At 34.3% G+C, this 20,862-nt stretch overlaps 1 protein-coding gene across 7 annotated transcripts in view; it reads right to left on the bottom strand.

Annotated features, from left to right (window-relative positions):
* Positions 1–20,862, bottom strand: part of CNOT4 (CCR4-NOT transcription complex subunit 4) — a 136,838-nt gene that overhangs the window by 16,468 nt on the left and 99,508 nt on the right. For 5 of the 7 annotated variants that reach the window (XM_038559457.1, XM_038559456.1, XM_038559458.1 and 2 more), the window contains 3 exons: positions 17,832–17,889; positions 16,016–16,265; positions 14,554–15,051 (listed from right to left, as the gene is read on the bottom strand). In XM_038559457.1, coding sequence (XP_038415385.1) covers positions 14,554–15,051; positions 16,016–16,265; positions 17,832–17,889 — 806 coding nt within the window. Of the gene's footprint in view, positions 1–589; positions 9,622–14,553; positions 15,052–16,015; positions 16,266–17,831; positions 17,890–20,862 lie in introns of those variants that run through there. The other 2 variants (XM_038559461.1, XM_038559462.1) reach the window with 1 other exon arrangement.

Below are 20,862 nucleotides of genomic sequence, written 5' to 3'. Positions count from 1 at the left end.
TTAAAACTTCAAAGTGTGTTATAAAACAAAGGTTGCAGGGATGTACATATGTATTTGGAGATTATGAGATCTCTGCTTATTTTACTAATAGGCTTCATCCCAATCAGCTATCAGTTAAAATATAGCTGATGTCTTGAGAGTTTACACATAACAGCACGGACTATGTTAAAACTCAAGATATGTTGTTATACATATCTGGGTAACAATGGTTATTATTATTAATGTATTAATTAAGGAATACGAAGGGTGTAGAAGTAAAAAGAAACATACCTGATAGCAAATCTTACCCTAAACGAGGGGTTGGGGAGGGTGCCTGTTAGGGCATATATGGCAGTCGTCCATATTTATAACTTTTAATTAAATCTTATATTTTAACATAAGTGGAGCAACGGTATGTAGCCCAACATTCTGCTTAAAGCCAATAAAGAGCTTCCTACTTTGGTTGATGATGTCAAAACTCTGGACATCCTTTACCATTAGCTGGATACTCGATTTATAGATGTAATAAAGGAAAAAATAAACAGCTTCAGGGTATCAGTCTTCTTAAAAATGTCAACATATAAAATGACAACGCTTAAAAACATCCCAGTAATGTTCCAGATCACTATATTCTGCTCCAAAGACACACAATTTCAGTATGCAAGACTTGATAACACAGTGTAAATGTTAGCACAGTCCTTGGGATAAGATCTCACCATATAAGGAAACAGCACAAGGCTACAAAAGTTGATTGCAGTCAGTTTTCCTGCATTTCTTCTTGGAGATGGTGATGGTATTATCATCTTTAAATCCTTGTGGAGCTTTCCCTCTGTTTCATTATGCTGAAAACAACCACCTCCTTGATTGAAACATTATCAGCAGATACACTATCATTTTACATGGTGTAGCATATACAAGACTTCTTCAAGATAAGTCTGAGATGACAGCTTTAGTGTGAGTGTAGTACATCTTGGTGCCATTACTATAAGATATTTTTTTCATTCTGTAATATTAGAGATGTCACCGGTCTAGTGATCATGCATGGTGGTCCTTAAATGCTCTTTGGCACTGTAGAAAAATCCTGGGTAAATGTAATTCCACCTCTGTTTTACTCTTTCAGTTCTGAGGCTGGTAATTAAAGTCCATAATACGAGTACCTGCTAGGTTGACACACACACCCCGATCCTTCACTATAGTACTCCAAGATCACCAGGTCACATTTAATACCAGTTTCTACAACTTACAGGATCTGTGATAACAGTCATCAGTAGATAGACACTTTGAAAGCCTTCAATTCCTTATGTGCACTGATTCAGTTGAAATACCTTGACTTGTAAGAACTATTATAATAATCAAACTGTAAGACACAACAAAGTTTAGAGAAGAGACATATTCTGAATCTTGAAGTTTTCTTCTCCTTGAGTTATGTATGAAGGCAAATTCAGATGATGAGGGCTAAGAGAATTTTAAATTGTTGTTAGAATGTGATTATGGGCAAATCACAATCCTTCTGAGCCCTGTTTATTATTATTATTACTATTACTTGGTCTTTAAAAGGCAGACAAAGAGTATGACAGATTTCAAAGCTCTGAAACTTATTCTAATAGAAGTTTTATTATCCTTTCCTTAGGTTTTCTCAAAGAGTATGACACAGAATGAGTATGCTTACTAGTGAGAGTGAAATCTGGTGAGACAAAGCTATGAAAATATTTGTTCAGATAAAATATGGCCGGGATGAGATAGGCACCAGTATTGTAACCTTGCTGTGTATTTTAAATAGGGTCTTAAGAAAGAAAGGAAACAAGAAAGAAAGAAAAGAAAAGAAAAGAAAAGAAAAGAAAAGAAAAGAAAAGAAAAGAAAAGAAAAGAAAGAAAAGAAAAGAAGAAAAGAAGAAAAGAAAAGAAAGAAAAGAAAAGAAAAGAAAAAAAAGAAAAAAAGAAAAGAAAGAGACTATAAATGCATCATTTATCCTGAACATATAAATTAAGCAGAATATAGCAGGGATAAATACATGAAACGTCGCAGAAAAATAGCCAGAGGCTTTTTCCCCTCTGCTACACTAAGCGGAGGATTTAAATGAAAATTACTAAATATAAACCAATGTGTGCACACACACACATTCAACCTCATACCCATAGAGAGACTAGCTTAATAATATAGCTCTGCTAAGCAAATCATTTCTTACATGATGCGAATCAAATGTCATGAAGACAGAAAGCCTATTATTGCTATTTCAAAACTATTTAAATGGTTGCTTCAAACATTTTTACCTACTCAGGAAAACATGTATCTTTTTTTTATTGAAAACATGTAACCTAAAGCTTTTTTAGCTATAGCTCCTTGCCTTCTTCCCTTTTTCAGAGGGTGGTATATTAAAAAAAAAAAAAAAACTCACAGCTGGAGTGGGTTATTTATTTTGCTATTAATAGTGAGATAATTAAAGTACAGTACTAGATCACTGACTTGTACACTTTAAAGTAGTAAATTGTATATTCTGTGAATTTTACCTCAATTTAACAACAACAAAAAAAGGTACTCGGTGCTTTTAAAAGGCTTTGTAAATTTTATGGAGCGGGGAGGGGAAAGCTTTTGTAGTGTAGCTTTGTAACAGAGCACAACAGTGGGTCTGAATACCAAACAGGAGCTGGAACAACAAAACTGTTCTAAGCATGGTACGTTCCTGCATCAGTTAGGAGCTTCCAGGAACCCTTAGCATCATTGTACGTGTGAAGTGGACCAAGAACAAAGTCAATCACTGCCTTAGGATGTACAGGTCTGAGGGAACCTGGAGAGAATGGACTGGTTCTTTAACTACAACTTCCATCCAGCTGTTTCACAAAAGCTCTAGGTACTTCAGTTCAATTCTCAAGTAGCTTAGATGGCTTAGGTACCTAACAGGTAAAAACTAGATTTCTGTGGAACTCAAACCCAGACTCTCTAAAACACTATGGACCAGAATAGATTCTCTCAGGGAATCTAGAATTCTCAAGAGTGATTCTTTGGGAAAAAGCTCGTAACTAAGGAAGCTGGTATTAAAAGGCTGGTATGTCCAGCAACATACGGTTGCTAAGAATAAGACTCATGGTTGCAAATCACGGAGCAAATAGGAGATCGAAGGAGCAGTGGCTTCTTGATCCAGCAGCATGGTTTCACACCTAGTAGTCTTGAGCATGACTTGTACTTTGAAATATTATCACTTTTAAATGACATAATTGAAATGTCAGCTGACATATATGGATCAAGTCCAGTAAATTTAAAAATATTCTAGTGTCAGTAAATTAAAAGTGCTTCCAAACTAGGCATATTTGCTATTAATCCCTATCCCTGTTTCACTCTATCTTCAGAAATTTTTCCTAAAGGTCACATCTAAATATATAAAATGAAAGAACAGATTAGTTCAATAACTTGTAGGTTTATATCTATTCACATGCCACATTCTCTTTAGGGGCAAACTGTCAAAATATTTTTATATCCTGTTATAATAAAATTCTGAATTTCTCTCTCTTCCACTCTTCACTAATCTACTGCTTTTAATTCCAATTTGCTATATAAATAAAGCAGAAGGACCTGGTACAACCAAATAAGAAGAGCTAGTTCTTTTCAGTTTATATGTATGCTTGGGAGAAACTAGCTCATACTTGCAACATGAGCTCTTCAACTACCAGACCCACTGACTCTCAATCTTCCACATAAGAAGTAACATGTCTACCATCCCTCACACTCACTCAGCTTACCTTTACCTGTCCAGTCTCATCCCTGGCTCTTCCCAAGCTTTCCCTGAATTCTGCTTCCATAATCCCCTACTGTGCTGAGAAAGGACTCTTTATCCCACAGGGGAAGTTTTCCTTTGGGTCATCAAATTACATTTAATGTAATTTATTAATTTACACCTCACCCAGGATTCCCCAAGCGGTATCAAGCTTTCTACAATTCTCTCTAATACAGTGTGCTTTCTTAATCTCAAGAAACGGCTGGAGGGAAAGGGGGTAGAATGAGAGACCACAGGGGCTAGGAAAGCTAGCCTCCTTTCCAACTCCAGCCTTGATGTTAGACGTTTATCTACCATCCTTTCTCTGGTCTCAATCGTCATTCAGCACTGAATGGTGATCACAGTGACCACAGTCCCTAATCTTTCATTCCCTTAAAAACACTGTATCTGTTCTTTGACCTCACCAAAACCTAAAGTCATTGAACTCCCTTCAACACACTCACGTCATTGGTTCTTTCTTGCCTTAGTGGACTCTTCTTGACCACAAGATTATGTATTTCAATGTTGTCTTCTTCACCTTCTAACTAAACTCTCAATATTTGCTTTGCCTTTGATGCTTTGTGCAGAACCAGAGAAACATACGAAACCATACATATTTGGATTCTAAAAGTTTTTAATTTGATCCTTATCTTTACTCAGCAATTCTTGAATTTCGGAGGCATTTCTACCAGGCTCATTCTCAGAAGTTAATTTAATTGCCTTTCTTTACAGAGTCCCAACTCCACTCTTTACCCCTATTCTCACACAATATGCATTTGATAATTACTGATATGAGTCCCTTCCCATGTTCTCATTTTCTCTAATCTCACCTTCTCTTTCCTAGATTTTCTGGTTGTTCTTACAAAGAACAATGCCCTCTTCTCTATAGCTAAGCCCATAACCTAACCTCATCCCAGGAGCTTATCTCTTCCAGGCACTACAGAAATCTGTTACCCTACTGGAATAGCCTGCCTTCTCTTTAGCACTGTCCATCTCTTCCTCTCAAATGGCTCTATATGTTCTGCTTTTAAATATTTATCCATCATACCTTAAAGCGATTAATTCTAAGATCTACCACCCATCTAGTAAGCATCTTGTTTTTCTCTTTCCCTTAGCTTCCAAATGTTCTAAGTAAGTTATCAATGATTGCTGCATCCATAACCTTGACATTTCCTCACGAATCCTAGGAATCTGGCTTCCATCTTTACCTTTACGAAAGTCACATTTTTAAAGGTCTCCAGACACGTAGGCCTTTTCTTAGATCTTATGTTTTCTGGCTTGTAGTTCACAATTTCTTCTCCATTCCTACTACCACTGTTCTAATCCAGGCTATCTTATTTGCAATGCCCAGCAATATACATACTGGGAAATGTTTTCTAAGTGGCCCTAATTTTAAGCAAACACAACACCAAATTAATCTTTTTAAAATGCTACAATCAAGTTACATATTTAGCAAAGAACCTAGATTTCTCTACCATTGACCACATCCATATCAAGACTAAACTATCCTTCCTAGTTTCCAGTAAACTATTGTACACTTATTCCACCTGTATACCTCAAACAAGTCCATCTCCTTACTGTCCTTCTCTCCTAATCACTAGAGACCACTCCAATCTCTGTCTCTGGTTTTTTGTTTAGTCTGTTCTCTTTATTAAATTTCTCCCCTATATCCTCTAAATTTCAGCCATCCTTCAAAATCAAAAAGCCCCATACTTTTGTTATGAAGCCTTCCCCTGAACCAGCTTACATTAACTTTTTTAATTCCCATTTTTACTTTTCTATCAGCATAGCATTTGATTAGTTTACTAAACATTTCATGTGTAAATACCTGCATATATTCCTGCCATTTACTTAGCACAAGGAGACAATGCAGTAGGTACTCATTCGAGAGGAGGAAGAGCACTAAGGGCAGAAGGACTAGCTTGATGCTGGATAACTGACTTTGGTCCATATTTTATAAAAAAAAAAAAAAAAAAAAAAAAAAGACGTTCTTTTGGGTTATCACTTCTTTATAAGATGATCTTTTAAAAACGTTATTGTGTTTTCAATTGTATGATATCCATCTCTTAAAGCCAATTAAGCAGATTTGGGAAAACTTCAAGATCAAATAAACAGAAAAATCTAAAACCTTATGACTCAACAAGATAAAACATCCCCAGTTTTTAATGTATGCACAAATAACACGGTGGTCTTCATTTTGTAAGATTTCTATGCACCTGCAATTCATTCCTTTTTCTTGGCTTTCTGAGGCAATGCCTCTGCCGGAGTAGCTCCCTTATGGACCTGTATCACAGCAGAAGAGAACTCTGGCAATCTTGAAGGTGCTTGGAACACCGTACAAATAGGAACAATGTGAGTAAAAATGTGCACAGACAGAATGCATCCAAATGTTTTCTTTAAAAGAACATATATATAGAAAGCTCTACTTAACACCCAGAACACTAGGAAACATGCGCATACACACACGACTAAGATACTTAAATCAGAATCATGGATGTATGTCTTCCCTACTATTATTTTTTTCACTCCCTTCAAATTATCATGTATTTTAAAATTTCAGGTATCACTACTTAATATCCTAGGTTGCCACTGTCTGAGCGATGAATGATGAATCTCGACCACTACAGCTGTTCTTGTTAAAATATATTAAGAGCTGACTCTACAGAAACAATTTGAGATAAAACAATTTGAGATAAAATTCTGGGATCCCTGGGTGGCTCAGTGGTTTAGTGCCTGCCTTTGGCCCAGGGCGTGATCCTGGAGTCCCAGGATCGAGTCCCACGTCGGGCTCCCTGCACGGAGCCTGCTTCTCCTTCTGCCTGTGTTCTGCCTCTCTCTCTCTCTCTCTCTCATGAATGAATAAATAAAATATTAAAAAAAAAAACAACTGTCACATTCTGTTACCCCTGATGATAGGATCTATGCTTTATTCAACTCTTAAGACCTAACTAAAAAGGTCACTATACAGAACAGGCACTCAAATATTTGACTAATATTTTGTTGTAATAGGGACAGAGTACATAAAAGCACCACCTGGAAAAAAAATGTGACAGTGGAATGAAAAGGAAAATATTATTAATCAGAAAACATTTTCTAATGGAATTTTTAAGAAAATAAAAAGAGGCACTTGACACTCATCATGACTTAAATTATTCACTCCAGATCTCTATTTCCTACAGTGGCACTAAAGCCATTTAAGGTAGCAGCTCTTAACTTCTCTTCCAGGGGTGGGAGGCTGGGGTGTTACCAAGCCCTTTATAAGTCTGATAACTATGGATTTTCTCCCCAGAAAAAAGGGGACAACTGTACATACGTACAAAATCAGAACTTTGCTAGTACATCCAAAGGGTTCTGAACTCTAGCTTCTAAAATCACTGATTTAAGAAACAGACTAGTTACTTTTTAAAAGGATGTAAAAGCATAAAAAGCTTCCCTTGTGCATGATATATCAATCATGTAGGAATGTAACAAAAACTAATCTGGTTTTTTATAATCTTTTCATTCTTTACCATCATTTGGCTTCATCAACTTACTTGCTATGTGAAGTGATACTTTCTTTTATGTGTTGTGTAATTTCTTCTGTGCTTTTAATATAATTAATTACCATTACTTAAAAAAACACACTATATGAAATATTAAGTAAACAGTGAGGCTTATTATTCTAGGTTTACAAGGGCTTGAAATTACAAAGTTAAAGGATAATCTTTAGCTATTCTGTGTGAAAATAAGCTGAAGCCTAAGTGCCCAAGAAGCATTTTCCTCATGTATGGTGTGTGTCAAAATTATGAAGGATGGAGAAGTAGGCAGGAAGAGAGTTTTGGGTTCTAGCAAGTCTAGACAAACTACCTGACAGTTTTTCAACCCTGGCTAGGAAAGAGAAAGGAGAGATAAAGTGTACCACAGGAAAAAAGCATTGTTCAACAGATGTATCTCTTTCTCAACACAGAGAAATAAAGTAAATGGGAGCAAACCATCTGTCTTTGTAAGAAGATCCAGGCGATGAAAGGCTTGCATTGCTGGCTGGAGAAAGCTATGTACTAATAAGCTTCCTTATTGGGAGCCCAAAGCCTAGGAACCTTAGCACCACAGAAGAGACATTACATGGATGTCTTGGCCTCTTACAACAAAAATGAAACCATAATTAACCCATGATAAAAGGCTTCTGTCTAATAAGTCTATAATATTCTATTTGCAGTTTCTAAATTTCTTGTAATGCTGCCCTAAAGTCACTTTTTAATAGAAATTAGAAATTGTCACTTATGTAGAATCTAACAAAAATAATTTAAGTGGCTACATAATTAGCTGTTCCTACACTTCAGTTAAGCAGATCAAAGGATATCTAAGAATAGATTTTAGTTTCCCCACTATACCTATGGACAAAGCCATTCCATTTGTTGTGTTATATCTAACAGAAAATAATCAGACTTTATATATAGAGAGGTAACCTTGAAAACTCCAACATGATATTAAGTATCATTTTGTAATAATGTAGTTTTAAATAATAATTATTATTTTAAATACTTAGGCTTCCTTTTTTGGTATTCACATTACTCTTTTAATATTTTAACAAATAAAGGCATATCTTTTATCACAATTGTTTTTTGAAAACATCAAGAGGAGATCTGTCTTCCCAGATACTTAATTTAGCAGAATATGGTCATGTTTTCTGAATCAGCTTTTATCTGCTGCTCAGAATTGATTTCAGTCTTATTTTCTTTCATTATCAGCTTTAAAATTATTTCAAAAAATTGTGTATTATTCAAAAACATTAATTCATATTATGTCCTAATAAAGTACTTCACTATCCTCAGTGAGCAAAATTACCTACAACTTACATGGCCTAATTTTAGAGGATCCTCAATCTCTTTTTCCTCCACTTTAGTCTCATTCTGGCCAGGTACTTGTAATATAGATTTATTATCACATTTCAATTATTAAACAACGAAGCTTCCAAACAGATATCTCACAGAACTACTGTTTGTTCAATAAAAATGTTACACTACTACGGTTGCTTCTCACATACAATGTTTACCCCATATTCAAGTTTCTGATAAATCAACTGTAAGTTGAAATTCTGTTTCTGAGGCATTTCCTGGTATACTAGGCAGTGCATTAGAAAAGAGATATTGCATTTAGGCTATAATAATTAACCTTCTATATATAATTAACAACCATTCAAAAGAAAGTGCAAATGTGCAAATGAGAGACAACAAAAACAGTTTCTAAACATGTAATGCATTAATATAGGATATAAATCCATACAACTAAAAATAATTGCTGACAACATCCTTCTGAGCATTAAACAACACCACCAATTTTGTTTTATATGTTTTCTTTCTTCTCAAGTACTCAAAGAAATGCAATAGACATTATCTTAATTTTCAAATTTTTCATGAGTATATTAGGATATTACCATTTTTTTTCACAAATCAGAAAACAAGGAACTACCATTATCTTTGCATAATTTCAATAATAGAGCCAAAATAAGAACAATTCTAGCTAATCTCATCTGGGATCTTAATTAGTACTACAAGTTTATTTGTGTGAGTTAAAAATAGTATCACTCATGAGAAACAATGCCAAAATTATTATGCTAATAAATAGTGTTAAAGGCCTAATGAAGAAATACTTTAGCAACTACGAGGTAACACACTAGTTGTAGGCATGAGGAACGTTTATATTGGCTCTTTTGGGTGTATACATTAAATGCAAAATCAGAAAGGAATCATGCAAAAAATCCGGTTGCCCATGCAAGCACCCCAGAGTCTAATCCTCTCCTCTCAGTTCTGTTGTCAGGCCACAGTAGTGTGGAGACTTGTAGGCTGCTGTCCTTGTTGTAATGAATGGGAAGAGGCTGACAGTGGCATGGTCGAAACCTTCACCTCTTCTTCCCCTGTGGAAAAGTCAGTCATGGTCTAGTTATGGGTGACTAGATTTGTTAACAGTCCCTTTAAAAATGATTTCAATATTTGGAATACTGATACATATATAAAATACATGCTTAATGGCTGGAATCCGGGTGTGAAACAAGACATGAATTTTAAAATATAAACTTATCAAGTACCTACAAAGTAGTTACACTATAAACACACCCTTCAATTTAATACTATGTCAGATATAAGAACAAATATAATAGATTTTAGATTTTTATTTTATAAATAAAAGAAAAGAAAAAAAAAAAAAGAGAGACCAGGAAAGCCATTCTTTTCCAAGTCAATTGGACCCCTTTTCACTTCAGATACTTCTCTAACAGTATTTTGGGAAAAAAATTAAAAATAAGTTCACAGGTGTGAAAACATGCTTTTAAAAGGAAAAATGACAAATCCGTGTTTTAAAATCAGAAATTATATTTATAAAAAATAACAATATAAATATTAATTTACCATATAGCATCTGGAAATTCACTGTGTACTTCTGAAGGGATCAAAGGAGTAAAATGATCCAATTGACTGAAAGCGAGATGACTACTTCTAGGTCAGAGAACTATACATGAAAGGAGGTCAGGTCTAATTATAATCAATAATTACTGGACTATAAGTGACTTGTTTCACACATGACTCAAAATCCATTCAAGTCACTGTTAGAATAGCTAATTCAGTAATAAAATTTAAAGAAAAATGTCCTTTCATGAAAACACGAAAAAAATCCAATCCTAAACAGTTTCAAATATTTTTCTAAGCATATCTTAAAACAACAATGCTTACAGACTGAGACTATTATTTGTTTTCCAAATAATTTTTAGTGTTATGGAATAAAAACATCTTGGCAGAGTCCTTTGAAAAATAAATTTGCAAAATTACATTTGGAAATATTTAACTGACAATATGAAGAAAGACTCTCAGCCTTTAGAACAGGTTATTTCATAATTTTCAGTAAATTGGCCAAGATTCTATAAACTCCAAGTACACAGCAAGGAGGCTGTGTAGAAAAAACTTTACATAGGGTTTCTGGTGAGAACATGATACTAATAAGGACTACGCAAGACATTCATTTTTTTTCAAGTTGATAAACTTCATTCTATTTTGTAAGCTATAGGCCATACCCCTGAGCTGGGCCAATTGTCTCAGGAATATATACTAATGATGAAAAGGAATCTGCAAGGGTGTGAGAGCAACAATCAATTACTATAGGAAGAAAGCCAAGTTAAAGTACAAGCCAGTGATCTTCATTTGTGAAGGTGAACATCAATGTTGGAGTGGAAAAACATTTCATTTTGAATGTGGGATCTGGGTGGTACTACTACTACTACTACTAATTGAATGTTTGATTTTTAATAAATTATTTAACCTGGAACATAGATTTGCTATTTCTAAAAGAAGGAGCTGAACAAGATAAGTCACTTTTTAGGAAAAGTCACTTCTTAAACAAAAACAAACACATGGTTCCAATAATAAAAAATATCTGAAGGGACCTACTATAATTTTCCACTAATCAAAGGTTTCCCTCAAGAATATTTATTTCAAAAATCCTTCTACGGTTAGCAAACTGGATGTGCAGCCAAGAAAATGATAGTAAAAAGATTTTGCCAAATTAAGGAAATAACTAATCTTAAGCAAAAAAAAAAAAAAAAAAAAGTTTTCATGTAGGCATAAGAAATGGAAGCCGCATTTCTGTCAAACTTCTGGCAACTGTCCTTCCCATGATAGGTTTCAGATATAACAATTTTTAATAATCTAACTGAAACAAACCAACACTAAAAGTTTAAATACAAATATATAATAAATATAGACATGGTATCTGTAAGATATATAGGTGAGTGACACCTGAGTTATTTGTTCTTAAAGGTCAGGGACCCTGTTTTGCTCTACGTATCTAAAGAATAAATAAATATACATGCCTTTTCCAGTCTAAGCATATCTTAAAGTGGCAGGTATCATAGAAACAGTAGGTACTCTCCGTTAATGAAGCACTTCACCAACAGCTCCCCTGGTAAGATACCATGATATTCATTGCAGGGTACAAAGTTGAACCTACTTCAATAGTTCAACCCAAGTACAAATGATTTATAATTAGGGGTGGGGGAGGCAGATATTGCCTAGGTATTAAATTGCTTCATATTAGACACAGTTAAAATATACATAGTTTTCCAGAATTTCACTTTCTGTCATTTCTAATTATTACTGAAAGTCCCAAATGATCTGGCTATAATTATATAACTATTCTGTTTTGAGACTTAGCACATTCAGCTTCCTGAGATATCTCCCTAATATTTATAGGACATGAGAGTATTCTAACTCTTAACAATTTTAAATCTTTTGGTGCATTAAAACTAAAATTTCTCATCAGAGACTTAAAAGTAACCTAATAATAAGCTTATTCATAAGTCACCATTTAAATATCAAACAAGTATGCACAGACAAAAACAGAAAATCTGAAATAACAAACTCTCCCAACCTCCCAGAAAATATGACAATGATTCAGGACCTACAAGTTGGTAACTTCATTCTTAGAATTTCTGGGGAAAAAAAGTATTTTATGTTCTATAGTTGAGTATATTTTAAAAGGAAAACCCACAGAATAATACCATAATTTAATGCCACATTTTTTTTATAAAGTATCTAGTTTAGATGAAGATTTCAAATGACTAACATGAGGACAACTATACTCACAAATCAGTAATTATTCATGACCACTGTGGCGTTTTCACAATATATACTGGTTTGAAATATTTGGGTTAAAATTATTCTTTTTGTGCTAATGGACAATATGGTAACTGTGAAATCAGAAGAACGGATAACTTACTGAAGATAGTCATGTAGTAAGTCAAATAAAAGTATACAATGAAGATAGCTAAGAACTATCATCCCCCAAAGGCACCCTTCTTCCTAACATATCAAGTCCATACTATGTTGCCTTGCTGTCAGAGTTCCCCAAGTTCTCATCCATTCTATTTATACATGAAGCACCTCCCATTACTGAAGGCAGTTTTATTGCTTCTTAATGAAATGACATACTAATTCCTGTCTTCACATCTTTATTCAGGAGTTCCCATCAGTATAAAAGGTCTCTCTTTTCCCCACTAACCCAAATCCAAGATACCACAGTACAGATCAATTCCTACTTCAATGAAGCCTTCCCAACAATTATAGCCTCATCTGATAATCTCTCAGATTCCAGTTATCATACAGTTACCACTCTCATACATAATATTATTTCTTCAACTACACTGCAAAATTCCTGGAAATAGTATCCATATTTTATAGTTCTTTTATATTAACCACATGGCCTAGTTCATTGTTGGGCAAACAAGAACCCAAATATTCACTGTAATTGGTTTAATATTTTATTTTTGAATGTTTAGGATATTTAGGGGAACTTTAACTCTTAATGTTGTTACTGGTCATGAAATACACTACTAGTCATTAAAATGCCACATTTCTAAATGATTAAAGCAAAACAAAACAAAATTACACTCTAACATGCTGTCGTGAATGGAAGATTAAAAAAGCAGTATCAGGAACTCAATACTTAAGTGTTTCACAAGTGAGTATCACATTAGAAGGAGAAGACTGAAAAATGTCACTCTGAATTACCTACTAACTACCATAATCAAATGAACAAATATCATGAATCCCACTGAAAGATGAACCAATAGATTGGTGCTATCATATTTATATAAAGTAACTTCACTTTATCAACTGTAAACTTCACTGTATCAAAAGCCACAAACCATATTCCCTTAACCCATCTACTTGTCTTGAAAATGAAATGTGGTTGATCACAAAAAGAACAGAGTCAAAGAACTCTGATGGATCTCTCCAAATTCACCTATCAATCTTACTAAAAACAAGAGAACAAACAACCTGCTGGTAACAGCACATTATTACAGTAAGACTGTGCCATGCCATATCTTAAAGGCCATGACAAGGGATAACAAATAATTTTATGAGTTATGTAACATTGTGAGGGACTATTCTATTCTACTTGAGAATCAGAAGAGAGAGAAATTCTCTTTTACTAGTCATCTATTTCTAAAGCCCAAATTAAATAAATTTGAAAAAAAAATAAAATTAACAAGAAGGATTTCTTTAGATACAGAAGTCACTTGATCTAATAAATGTTATATGGGACCTTAAAACCCAAAAGTTCTGAAACCTTCAAGGGTAGCAGTACAAAACCAGAAGTATTCTGGTATCACTCTTAAAGAACCTAACATTTTCCATAGAAATAAAAACATGACAGACCAAAAGGGAAAGTATCTTTCCTTAAACAACTGCTTTTTCACAGAAAGTATACACGTTATCTGTGAAACATTAATAAACAGAGTTCTCAAATATTAAGTACTTTATTAACATATAGCCCAGTTTACGTGTGTGTGTGTGTGTGTTTGCGCATGTGTATCAGTCAGATACACTTATACTTTTGTATAAGTAATTGCCAAAAGTAGTCAAAGAGTGGCTTTGTCCCTCATGCTCTCACTAAGTACCATCTCAAAAAAATTTTTTTGAATCAGTTTACTTTTAGAATGTATAATCAGAATTTGTACCATGGTGTTGGACTTTCCAGCACCATGATTTCAGAGCCCATTTTTTTCTTTTTCTTTGTGCATTTATATTCCATATGAAAGTATGGTAACTACCCTGTTAAATAAAATGCTTCCAGGTTATAATTAGGTATAATACTCCACCATCCTTATAAAGCTCAATATTACAAGGCATCCATCCAATTAAAAATTTTTTAGATGATGATAAGGACTTTTTTTTCCCCATAGAAATTTCCAAGAATAATAAGTACTCTCTGTTATTCAAAAATTCCCTTCCTTCCCACCCAACAACCTGAAGGCATGAGTTATTCACAAATTCTCAAAGGCTATAAATGAACCTACCTGCTATAGGGATCCCTCCCAGACCTGTGTTGTGCTGTGGCGGGAGATTCAAGTCCAAGAAATTACTATTTGAGGTGGGGTTTGCTGTGTGGTTCAAGTGCATGATGCTATTGCGTGGAAAGGCCATCCAAGGATAGCGGGCTGCCTGGCCTGGAAAACTGAATGAATTATAAACTGCTCGGTGCTGCTGAAATTGAGGGAACCTCTGTGGCAAGACTGAAAAGGTACTATTGAGAGAGTTGGCATTTGTCGGTGCAGCAGGATGCAGGAATCCAGAGCCCGGACCTTTGGCGGTTGTAGTGTGTGAAGAGGAGTTCTGAAGAGATGTGGGCGAGAGGGAAGGCTGGTCTTGGACTGACAGTTCCTTTTCAATCAGGTCTGCTAAGGCTTTTCGAGTGACATCAAAGGGGTCAAAACCCAAGTCATCCTCTGGTTGTTTAGAAGAACCAAAGCCAAATGCTGCTTGCCAGTCTGTAGAGGATGATACTGGGATTGTTTCTGTTGGGAACACAATTGGTAATAAATTGAAAATACGCAGTTCACTTGTACACTTCAGGAAAGTTATACTAGTGAAAGTTAAACACATCGTATTACAAGATAAAGGCAAATATATCCAAAGGCTGTATGCCTTCTTAGCACATTATCATATTATAAAAGGTCTCATATACTTCTACCAATGATTGCATTCTTAAGTTACCAATAAAAAATGAATGATACAGATTTTGGTAATTGAAGAAAACAAAATACTTGAAACCCAAATTATACCTTCAGCTATTCACAACCAAAACATGGAAGAAGTCATTTCAATGAAATAAGGTATTACATGATTGTAAGAGAATTCAATTAGTAAAGTCTATTTTTAGACTTTATCAAAATGTATTTATCAAAGGCAAAGTCTAAGTGATTTTGAATATTTGCTTTATATACTACCAGGAAAAAAATAAAGTAACTTAATGAAAAAAATATCTACTTAAACTTTATGTATTTTTTAAAATTGTCTGCTCCACTGATAATAGGTGTTATATTTTCAATGTTAATTCTATGCCATCCTTCACATCAATAAGAAAACTTATAATGAATAAAAATGAAAATGGCTCAAAAATGTCAAAATGTAACTTTCAATATTAAGTAACATACCTCTTTGTCGGCTGGAGAAAAAAAATCTTAAATTTAACTATATAAACACAAATAAGGTTAAAAATGTAAGCCCTTAATAATTCCTAGAGGAATAAGCATTTTATTATCAGAAAAATGATCTAACCCGTGATTTCTAGAGAAATCTGTCAACACAGTAAGTCCTAGGTCACACAATTTACTTATTATCCTATTCCAATGCAGTTTAAATGTTTACAACTTTATGAAAAAGGGAGTAGAGGTGGCTTAAAGGAGTAAAAACACATCCTGCAAGGTCTCATTTCAACCTGAGTGAAATTATTAACATGCAGTTAGTATCGTTGTATACCTGATGTGAAGAGACTCTGTGGCTCTGGTGCTGTAGGCCAGTCACTAGATGTCTGTGGGGAGCTGGGGAAAGGAGGAAGCCCACTTGGGATCGGGTTGGGATGGCGAAAATTATCTGAGAATAACGACTGTGACTCAGTTACTGCCCCTTCAAAAGGAGACCGTGCACTGTGATTGGATGAACTGATGGGGATGACTGGATTGGATTTTGATAAACCAGGTGGTGGTGAAGGCGTATCACTGTTAGATATCTAAATAAAATAGGAAAAGAAAAGAATAATCAATACAAGTTTATACACTTTAATAAGTCACCATTAAAAAGGCCTGCAATGAAAGGTATTAGAACAGTGGTTTCAAAGTGGGGTGCTTAAAGACTTTTTTACAAGAACATGAATTTTCAAAAAATCCATCAAGTACATATGTACTCTTTTCTAAAACTGACCCTCCTTGAAAAGACTAAGCCAGCCTCCTCTCCTTTCAGAAGCTATCTTCTCTCACTTTACAAAAAGAATATCGCTCACTCTTTGGGATCTAACTATAGTGTTTTGACCAAGAGCAAAAACTTTCTGGGAGCAACAGAAATAATATTAGAAATATTCAGACAGGTGATGAGAATGACTCATGACTAGATTCTGACCATATCAAAACAATGAATAAAAATTCAGAAGAAAGAAAGATCGGGGGCGGGAGGGGGGGTCGCCAGGATGGTGCAGTCACTTAAGCATCTGACTCTTGGTTTTGGCTCAGGTTATGATCTCAGGGTACTTAGATTGAGCCCTGTAGCAGGCTCTGTGCTCACCGAGGAGTCTGTTTAAGTTTCTCCCTCCCCTCTTCTCCTCTCCACTGTGCCTTTACTCTTTCTCTCAAATAAATAAATCCTTCTAAAAAATTTTAAAAAGAAGAAAGAAAATTGGCATTTAAAGCCTTGTGTCAGGAAAAAAAATATTGTTTCCAATTCAAAATACATGTCTATTTTTGAGAGAAGTATATGCCTGTCAAGAATTAACTATATTGTATTAAGATAAAATCCTGTGATGGCAGTAGAAATAGAAGAATGAGTTCAAGAAGAACATGGAATGATGTAAAATTTGAATGTTAAAAGAAAGCATGCAGTTTTTTTTTAAATGAATGATTTCTGATACCTAAATCTCTTACTTATTAAAAAGCAATATAGTGCTTTTATTTAAAAAATCAATATTTACCAATATCCTAAAAATTACATCCTTTACAACTATTTTTAACTTACTATAAAAAGAATCTTTAATACTAGCCTAAAATATACAAGGGATGTACAGATTTTCAAATTCTTTTATGGAACCTATGAGCAGAAATTCTGGAAAAGCAGTGCATTTTAGATCTCGAAATTTCTCATAAACATTGTGGGGAACTGGCCATTCTTTATGGAACAGATTAGAACTACATATTTTTTGTACCAATATAAGAAGGTGTACAGAAACTTATGCAGTGAAAAACTAGCAACTGGACAAGATGTTACAAAGCAGGATACAAGATCAGGACTTTACTCAGTATCAATGTGGATACAACTCTGCACTGAACTATTTGGTTTATTATCTCAAAGCCCATAGTCATTTGGGGAAAGGGAAAACTGTTGGGGCAAGAACATTGTGAGAAACAAAATTAAGGTTGACAAAAGGCAACATGGGGAGCATACAGCAGAGAAACAACTCTTAAAATCAAGACTGAAGAAGGCATTCAGTATTTAAAGTATTTTCCACTATCCAGAAAATTTACTTGCATAGAATGCCTTGTTTCAGGGAATGGAAGATAAATGAAATGATATAGAATCAAAATCTTACCTGCTGGGAATTATCACCATTCCCTATACTGAGAGAATCTGAAGGTTTGTCAATGGGGCTGTAAAAAAACAAAAAACAAAAAACACATCCAATAAAATCAGAGTAAAATAATTCTTACACACACACACACACAAACCCAAAAGCCAGAATAAATAGACATTTTATCATCCTAATATTTGTTGATGCACTGTGATGTAAAGATACTGGCTGAGATGTTGAGTATACAAAGAAATATAAGATCAAATCCCTACCCATGAACAACTTACAATTCTAATTAGATTCTCCAAAAACAATGGGTGAAACAATAACTTATAAAACAAAAAAGGTACTGCTTAAAATGAGTACTACTATAGTAGGTCAAAAATTTAATTCATTATTTCGTTTTGTGCACATGTTAAACACATTCCCCATTTAAATTCTTGAAATAATACTCCCTTATTTTTCCAGGTGTTTAACAGAAAGCATAAAAGTCACTCAAATGTTCTCCACATTTTCTTAAGAGCAATAAATTTCCTTTACTACTTCAATATTCTACTTACAACTCTAGAGAAGGCATATGTGTATAAATGCACACACACAAAACAGAAACTGTTGTGCAATCTACCCTTAAACAAAGACAAAAACCTGACTTCCATAGAGAAAATGCAGTACGATAGTAAAGTACAGTAAAGACTATACTATTTACAGTCACAGAATTGCTGACTTAAAAACAAAACAAAATGTTCACAAGCATTCTAACAGTGACCTAGTGAGGCATTTCCATAACTAACTTTATTTAACCTAGCACATGGATAAAAGGTTAAGTATTAGTACCCAAATACTAATACTGATTCTGATATAGTAGTATAGAAAAAACAAAATAAGATTCCAAATTTTGCAAAATTATTTTACTGGCTAGACATACATACTAAGTTACTAAGTTACCCTGACAGACAGACAACTTACTGACTGGTACCACGTTTAATTGCTCTAGAAAAATTTAACAAGAGCTAGTACCCAATCAGAATACCAAGTATATCTTCTGCATAAACATTACCAGATGCTCTTGACTCTTGACAGATAGGTCTGGAATTTTCTAAGTAGCATCTTTAGTTATTATTTTTACGTAGCAGCAATAAATCAATTCATTTTAAGTGAAATGGGTATTAGAAATCCTTTTAAGATTACAGCTTTGAACCCACTAAGTTTGGAGACACTTGGGAAAATGAGATAGGTACACACCCACAAATACCAACCAGTGTCAATTACTAAACGAATTGTTTAAACCATAAATATCAGAGGTCTTTAAAAGAAAGTTAAGTCACCAAAGTCACTATAAGTGAGGCAATTAAACATTTCCTAAGAGAGTTCAAATTTAAAGAAATCCTTAAAAAGATTTACATATTAAGAAAGGGAAGGGAAAAAGGAGGAAAGAACATTAAAGGAAGAGCAAGTGCATCACGCAGGCATCAAAAGGTCATAGACGGGTTTGGGAGAAAGTTAATTAATTAGTTAAGTAATTAGTTTAGCTAACAGAGGATTTTGACAACAGTGGAAGGTAAGGATAAAGGGTAGACATCAGAGACCAAGAGAAATCGTTGAGCATAGAAATGATATAAACAAAGCAGTGTTGGAAAGATTAATTTGGTGGTGGCACCATCAATAGACTGAAACAGTACAGATGAGATGAATTTGTAATATTTTCTAAATTTTTTTTATTGTGGTAGGCTTAATATAAAATCTACTGGCTTAACCATTTGTATAAGTGCACAGTTCAGTGCTATTAAATACATTCCAGATTGTTGTACAACAACCATTACTACCATTTATCCCCATCTCTTTTCATTTTATAAAACTGAAAATTCTATACCACTAACCTCCCCATTTTCTCCCTCCCTCCCTGTCATTATAATTTTGGCTGCTCTAAATACCTCATGTAAGTGGAATCTTAAGAGTTCTTTTCCTTCCTTTTTAATACTGAATAACGTTACTTTGCATTTATATCACATTTTGCTTGTCTATGCACACCTGGACATAGACACTTGGACTGCTTCCATGTTTAAGCTACTGTGAGCTCAGACATAAGTGCACAAATACCTCTTCAAGATATGCTTTCAATTCTTTTTGCTGTATATACCCAGGAGTGGGACTGATAGATCATATGGTAATTCTGTTTTTAATTTTTGAGGAGCCTCCATGCTGTTTTCCCAGTGGCTATGCCATTTTTTATGCCCACCTATAGAGCACAAGGGTTCTAATTTTTCCACATGCCTTCCTACGCTTTATTGCGTTCTGCTTCTTTCTTATGGTTCTGTTTCTTTCCCTCTCTTCTTTAGATGTTTCAAGTTTTTATTTACAGTCTAGTTAGTTAAAATATAGTATAGTGTTAGTTTCAGTAGAATTTGTGATACTGTTTTCTGCTTTTTTGATAGTAGCCATACTAATGGGTGCAAGGAAGTATCTCATTATAATTTTGATTTGCATTTTCCTAATGATTAGTGATGTTCAGCATCTTTTCATGTGTTCAATGACCATTCATCTATCTTCCTTGCAAAAATGTCTATTACAGTCCTTTTCCTATTTTTGAGTTGGGATATTTGATTTTGTTGTTGAGCTTTAGGAGTTTTCTATACATTATGGTTATTAACCCTTTCTCAGATACATGATTTGCAAATGTTTTCTCCCATTCTGTGGGTTGCCTTTTTACTCTGGACAGAGTCTTCAGAGTCACAAAATTTTAAAATTTTCATTAAGTCCAAAGGGTCTATTTTTTCTTTTGTTACCTGTGCTTCTGGTGTCCTATCCAAGAAATCACTGCCAAATTCAATGTTGTAAAGCTTTAGTCATGTATTTTCTTTAAATGGTTTTGTTGTGTCAAAGAATTTCAATCTAAAATAGAACCGGAGAATATAAGATGGAGAATCTCACACATGTACCCCGGGATGATAAACCTAAGGACTAAAAGACTGAGTCCTGTGAATGTCTGATTTACAGAAAGTGGATAGTGTTCAAGCTTTCTTGCATTGGGGGATGATCAGAGGTTGTACTATAT

The sequence above is a fragment of the Canis lupus genome, chromosome 16 (assembly GCF_011100685.1).
Source record: "Canis lupus familiaris isolate Mischka breed German Shepherd chromosome 16, alternate assembly UU_Cfam_GSD_1.0, whole genome shotgun sequence".
Lineage (NCBI taxonomy): Eukaryota > Metazoa > Chordata > Mammalia > Carnivora > Canidae > Canis > Canis lupus.
The sequence above is the reverse complement of the archived record's forward strand: the minus strand, read 5'-3'. Positions and strand labels throughout refer to the sequence as shown.